Genomic DNA, 7,539 nt, shown 5'->3' on the forward strand with positions numbered 1-7,539 from the left:
ATATATATATATATATATATATATATATGCTCTTTACTCTTACTCTTTTACTTGTTTTCTGTCATTTGACTGTGGCCATGCTGGAGCACCGCCTTTAGTCGAGGAAGTCAACCTGAGGACTTCTTCTTTGTAAGCTTACTACTTATTCTATCGGTCGCTTTTGCCGAACCGCTAAATTATGGGGATGTAAACACAACACCATCAGTTGTCAAGTGATGTTGGTGGGGACAGTGACAGTTTCATGTATAGTAAGAATGTCAAGGGCTTTGTTGTACTTGTTGTAATCTGCGATACATTCAAACACGTTGGGGCTGATGTGATTGGCGAGCAGGTGGAATTCATACTCTTCTGCCCCATTAAGCAAGTCTAGGTAATTGGCAAAAGTAAAATGCCAATGTTTCCACCTTTTTCAGTCAGTAGGTGAAGCTGGGTTGATGTTGAAATTCTCTAGTTGTGGCACTTTGTCCATTTAGAAGAGTAAATTGTAGTTGTGTAGCAATTCTCAATTTTGTTAATACAGGAGGCTGAAAAGATTGGCTGTAAATAGGCTTTTGTCTTCTAAGAACAAGAGTACAGTATCTGTCAGTAGTAGCTTTAGTCATGAGCCTGGCTGGTCAGCAGACAGCCTTGTTTAATCCATTACCTACCAGTGATCTCATATGAGATCACTTAAAAATGATAAATTTCGTAATTATCTGTCAATATTTACACATATCTAACCTTTTTGCTATATCTACTAGGTATATTTCTCTGATATTCAAATGAGTTTGGCTAATTTTTCACCCAATATCTCGCTTATTTCTATTTAAAATGTTATTTTGATCATTCCAGCGTGTTTCTAAGGCTGTTTTATGCTAGAAATCAAAGTTTCATTAAAAAATTCCAGTTAACAGAATTATGGGAGGTAATGGGTTAAATACCATTTCGAAGCCTTGTTTTCAACTGGCTGTAGTAATATTAACAGTAGTGAATATAACTTGTATAGTTATAGTAATAATATCAGTAATTATTACCACAACTTTGTCAGCAAAAGTGGCAATTTTCTTCAGTTCTATTTTACTATAAACCTTAAGCACAATGCTAATCACTAGCCCCACTACAAAAGTTAACCTGTTGGATTACAGGGGCATCAATTAAAGTCTGTTTGCTTAATTCAACTAGCAAAATCCTTTCTTTCCTAAGTTACACTCTTAAGATTTAAACTGAGCACTGCATATTATTGAAGCACATTTCCTATTTTATTTATTTTTCATGTTAAGATAGATTTTTTTTTGTATTTTTGTCCATATGAAATTTATTTTATATTGCTCTAGGAAGTTAAAATGTATTGGGGAGGTGGGGCAAAATCGGTAGCTGGGACCAAATGAATAATCTCTGACTTCTTATTTTCTCTCTGCCTGTTTGAAACAATTACATTGCAAGTATTGCATCATCATTTTGTACTGTTGCATCATCTTTGGGAGTAAAAATTGATCAGCATTGTTGTTGAAGTTGAGAGAGTTTGAAACATAGCCAAGTGACAGGTAAAGTTTTCCTCGACTTTGATCTGATAGTAATTCAGGTTGCTAAAAATATATCTAGATAATTTTTGTTGTTTAACAATCAATATTCTTTTCTCTGTTGGATTCCAAGTCAATTTTTTTCCCCACACTAATTTGATAATTTTCAAAAGTCTAAAGTGGGGCAAAATGAGCAACGACTAAATTCATAACTTTCTTTTTAATTGCATGGTGTGTAACTATATTATGAAGAGAGCCACACCAACAGGTTGTGGAGAAGCTGTAGCGAATATTTTATGTTGAGTTTTAAATTTAGTTAAGTTTCATTAATTTCATATGTGCCATTTTTCCATGATTCTCTTTCAATTTGACCTTGATATTTTAAATTTTAGTTGTTTTATACATTGGTTAGACAATTTTGCCACTACACATCAGCAGAGAACACTAAAAACAATTTGCTTACAAAATTAAATAGTTTTAATTAACTTCTATGTTAGTTTGCACACATATGGTAAATAGCAAATATTTATTATGTTATACATTATCATCATTTAACATCCGTTTTCCATGCTGACATATATTTAAAATGTTTTCTCTTAATGGAAGGTTTTGTAGCATTATATTTCCTTGTATACTTGATGTTATTATACCTAATATAATGAAGATACAATAAAGGAATGGGTAAAGTATTGTACTCTTGATTAATTTTATTAGCAGCTGTCTTCTCTTTACAACAATCCTTGAAAAAATTCCTTTAGAATTGCCACCTCTCTTTCTTGAAAGATTTCTCTTTCTCCATACAAAGGACAGGCTATATGAGGCGTGTGTTTGAAGCAATGAAACATGAGTAGTAACTACAGATGATCTGTACTGACAGGAAAGGAATTAACTCAGCTTAGTTTTACTATGTTAATTTATGAGAAAATCTGAGCACATCTGAGCCCAGTGCTGCTGTGATTAGGTAAAATGTTTGTGCTAGTGTTTACATGCAGTACAGATAGATGATAAATGCTAAAATAATATGTGAAAGTAATTTTGTAGAAACAATTAAACTGATTGTAAGCATAATAAACATTTTATAGACTAGCCAGTTATTTCAATATACCAGTCAGCTAGGGCAGCATGTTCATGACTGCAGTACTATGTTTGGGTAACCTTGACCTTCGGTCTAATAATAACCACATCATGCCATGTCAGTCATTAATCTAGATGTACTAGTAACTGTATGTTAGTCAACTTGACTGTTTGTCACAAGTTAGAAAATTTTGGAGACCATGTTTGCATGAAATTTTGTTTCAAATTGGGAAAACTTTTAGGGAGACTTTTCTTAATGTTGTGAACTGAACATCATGACACAAGTGGTATCTATATTTCAAATCATGAAAAACATTCATTGAAGATGGTCACATTATGAAAATGCTTGTTGTGATCTGTGTAAATCATAGCTTGACTGTCCATGAAGTTTCTGAAGAAGTAGGCATCTGTTAAAGTTCATGCCACAGATATTTATATTGCATTAAATGTGACCCCACAAATATATATATATATATATATATATATATATTTGATATAAGGGGTTTAGTACACTGGTGATCTAAATGAATAGGTATGTTGAATAAGTGCTATAATTGGTTATCCATTAGGTTCCAAGTTCACAGCTGAGGCTACAGTTAGGGATCTGTAATCAGGCTTCTGTGTTAGTAGGTATACATTAGAGGAAAAGGACATCAAAAACCAAGGCAGGACGGGTATCTCAAGTCATTTACAATAATTTAATTAGGGTAAGATAAATATGAAGTCTTACAGCTGTTTCTGGGATATCCCAAGTGATAGGCTTGCATGTTTGTACACTGGATATTCCATCATCAGAGATAAAGTGAGTATGAATGAAAGTTCTAGACAGGGAAATTCAGTTTATATGGAATAAAATAGAAAAATAAAGAGTAAAAGTAAATATAAGAATAGACAGGATAATAAAAATTCACAGTCCATCTTTTTTCCAGAGGGTATGAAAGTTGGTCTGTACTTCCACGAAGGTAATAAGCCCTTATGCTTAACCCCAGGTAAATCCAGGCAGAATTTTCCCAGAAACAACTGTAAAACTTCAAATTAACCTTACCCTAATTAAATTATTATAAATGACTTGAGATACTTGTCCTTCCTTGGTTTTTGATGTCCTTTTCCTTATGTGTGTATGTGACAAAGAATGAAATATTGGTTTCAAATTTTGGCACAAGGCCAGCAATTTTGAGGGAGGAGTTAAGTCGATTAAGTCAACCCCAGTGCTCAACTGATACTCATTTTATCAATCCCGAAAGGGCTGAGAGGTAAAGTTGACCATGACAGAATCTGAACTTTGAATGTGAAGACAGATGAAATGCTGCTGAGCATTTTACTCAGTATACTAATGGTTCTGTCAGCTCACTGCCCAAACAAAGAATAAAATATTAAAATGTAAATTTGCATGCAAATGTGAATGATTAGACTAATGACGCAATTAGATATCAATTATCAGTTTCCCATGTTGGCATAGTTCAAACAGAATTGCAATATAGCAACCTTTTTAGACATCTTGGTTGTACTGTTTCCTGACACACCATAAAGGTTTTGTTGTGCTTTTTTTTTTTAACCCTTTAGTGTTCAGATTAATTTGTCAAAATTAATCCTTATTTATTCACATTTCAAAAAATTTATCTGATATTATTTTGTAGCTTCAAGATAGGAAAGATGTAATTGCTTATTTTTAGAATGACATTGCAGGGTAGGTGTGAGAGGCTGATTCTGGCCAGTTTGAGCATAAAATGTGTTGAATATTTGGGCCGGATACAGCTGGTTTAAACACTAAAGGGTTAAAGATGCTACTCTTATCAATTAGTATAATTGAATGTGCTTGGTTTATCCTTATGCCCATTCTCCACTTTATATAAGTAAAATAGTGTTCATGCTACAAGGTCTGACCAAAAAGAAACCATAAGTTTTAAAAAGCAGATTTTTTTGCTTTATACATTATCTAACTTGCCCCTTTAAAATAATTCCCTCTACTGTTGACAGATTGCTCCCAACATTTTTTTTTTTTTTGCTTGAATGCCTTAGAAAGTATTTTCAAAAGTAGGACGCAGTACTTGTTGCAAATTTTCTTCTATCATCTAAAATAGACAAACTGTTTTGGGTGGATTCAACTTTAAGAACAGGAAAAAAAAAATCTGCAGTGGGTCTAAATCTGGAGAGTAAGGCAGCTGAGAGACAAGAATTATCTGGTGCTTTGTCAAAAAGTCATAGTTAAATAGTGCTGTCATTGTGCCGCATCCAGGTTTTGTTTATCCACACCTCAAGCCTCTTCCATCACATTTCCTTTATAATGCCTATTTGTTGTTTGACCATATGGATCAAACTCATTATAATAACAGCCATCCAATAAAAAGACAACTCTTGCAATTATCCAAACTGCAAAAGATGCCTTCATGCATCACACAGCTCTTAAGCAATCTGGCCTCCCAAATTGCCACCAGTCCTCTGTCTCTTGTCAAAGAATCCCTACCATCTTTGCAGAACCTTCTTTTCCTCCATTTCTCAACTACAATGACTCAGTGACCAGCACTTCCACGCGTTACCCACTTTGCACCCCACTCCACTCTATATACACTTGGCAAATTCCCTCCAAATCCATACCCTTCCTCCCTACTAGGGTTCCCCACTTTGTATACACATGGACCAAATGTAGAAATACCTCCAATCACTTCAAACCAAAAAGGTCATTAGCCCATACAATGTTCCATTATCTTCAAATATCACACCACAAAGTTTGTCCATACACAACAAACTCTTTAATTTCTCGCTCTCTATGTTATATTCTTTCTTGTTTTGTTCATATAATTTCCATTCTTTGTTTAATATATTGAAATACTGTGTCAGTATAATCTATCAACTGGCTTGTGTGGCTCTGCTTCATTTAACTAACACATGAAGTACTTAATGATTGACCATTGGCTAACCTGCTGGGTTCCGTTGGTGTCCATATATATCTTGATAAAAATGTAACCTTTATCTTCCTCAAAGTGAGCTTATTTTTTATGCGAGTTATTTTTTAAATGATTACCAAAACTACTCTTAAAACTCATAAAATTTCTCTTTTCTTTCTTTCATTTTTTTTTTCTGTGTCCATGTGTAGTCAGCAATGTCAATTCTTTTTATGGCTGTATTAAATAACCAATATAACTGATAATAACTGGAAAAACACTATTTACAATGGTTATTAATGCATGCATTTAATATACATATATATTTGTTATTTTCCAGACATTGTCTACAGGATTTGGTTATCTCAATAATGGGCAAATGAATAATATTCACCTGGAAGGAAATATTAGTCTCATTGAAAAACTTTTTGAGAGACAATATAATTATTCTTCAAATGGTCAGGTAAGAATATATACAAGAATTAAAAAGTATATTGATTTTTTCTTTTTAAAGATATTTTAATGGTATGAATAAGGTGTAAAAACTTATAAACTCTTCAAATGAAACTCTTTAAATAAACTTTATGAAGTAATTTATCTTCACCATGACTCTTAAAAGTGTTTGTGGACTAGCTTAGTTACAGAGCACAAAAAGACTCAACATAAACCATGATGCTGGTCTTTAGACAACACACATACACACACACACACAAACATATGTAACAAACTTGTGCAGTTTCCATCTGTCAAATTCCTCTCAGAAGCTATTGATCATGTGAGGCTATAACAGACACTTTCTCAGTGTGTTACACACCAAGATTGAACTGGAATCATGTGGCTGCAAAGCAGAATTCTTAATCATGAAGGTATGCCTGCATTTATGTCAACAAAATGTTATCAATGCATATAATTGCTGCTCACCTTGATTATGTAAGTTACCTAACTGGTAAGAGATAATACCAATACCTGTATTTCTGAAGAAATATAGCAAAAATTATTACTTTTCACATACCTTTCAAAATTACTCAATTTCAATATTGGTAAAAGAATTTATCTCTCTAAATAAAATAATTTCAAATTTTTAGACTAACATTTTCATGTATCTCTGTTTTACATGATATTTTGATTGGTGTACTGTAGTATGTCTTTTTGTATTTAATAACATATTCACAAGTTAGGTTTGAACACATAACCCTATTACATACAGTTTAAGAGTGTTCAAATACTATATTAGAAATAAAGCTACTAAGTTCAAATCTAATCTAGAATATATTAATACATAGGACAAGGAGCAATTGTTGACAAGTTGAAGGATGTTAAACAAGTATGAAAATATAGAAATTTTAAAGTATTTTAATGAAAAATTCAGATATAAAATTTTGCCAAATTGTTTATAGAACAATATACAACTGAGGCCAACTGAAAATTTTCCAAATATGTTCATAATTTATATATCAGATTCTTTCTGAATTTTTCCCACTGCTACTCAGACTCAGGTGCAAATTCTTAAAGGATGTATTGCCAGGTCATCAGATTATACATTAGTGTCCACTGTAGAATATTAGATCCACTACATATTATCTCTCTGTTTAGAGAACTTTAATGAAATGCATGTTGTTACATATAATTTCAGTAAAATGCTTCATGAATCTTGGTATATGGAAATTTGCCTGAATTTCCTCAAATAATTGTTTCAGCCTTGTCCTAATTAATTAGATCAGCAGCTGTTTATTAGTAAATGTATTGCTACATATTATAGCAATCATCATCATCATCATCGTCGTTTAACGTCCGCTTTCCATGCTAGCATGGGTTGGACGATTTGACTGAGGACTGGTGAAACCGGATGGCAACACCAGGCTCCAATCTAATTTGGCAGAGTTTCTACAGCTGGATGCCCTTCCTAACGCCAACCACTCAGAGAGTGTAGTGGGTGCTTTTACGTGTCACCCGCACGAAAATGGCCACGCTCAAAATGGTGTCTTTTATGTGCCACCCGCACAAGCCAGTCCAGGGGCACTGGCAACGATCTCACTCGAAAATCCTACGGGAGCCAGTCAGGCGGTACTGGCAACGGCCACGCT

The 7,539-nt window shown here is 33.5% G+C and overlaps 1 protein-coding gene across 2 annotated transcripts in view; it reads left to right on the plus strand.

Annotated features, from left to right (window-relative positions):
• Positions 1-7,539, plus strand: part of LOC106880651 (probable serine/threonine-protein kinase DDB_G0282963) — a 37,633-nt gene that overhangs the window by 8,108 nt on the left and 21,986 nt on the right. For both annotated transcript variants that reach the window (XM_052966421.1, XM_052966422.1), the window contains exon 2: positions 5,796-5,918. In XM_052966421.1, coding sequence (XP_052822381.1) covers positions 5,796-5,918 — 123 coding nt within the window. The remainder of the gene's footprint in view (positions 1-5,795; positions 5,919-7,539) is intronic.

The sequence above is a fragment of the Octopus bimaculoides genome, chromosome 3 (genome assembly GCF_001194135.2).
Source record: "Octopus bimaculoides isolate UCB-OBI-ISO-001 chromosome 3, ASM119413v2, whole genome shotgun sequence".
Classification (NCBI taxonomy): Eukaryota; Metazoa; Mollusca; class Cephalopoda; order Octopoda; family Octopodidae; genus Octopus; species Octopus bimaculoides.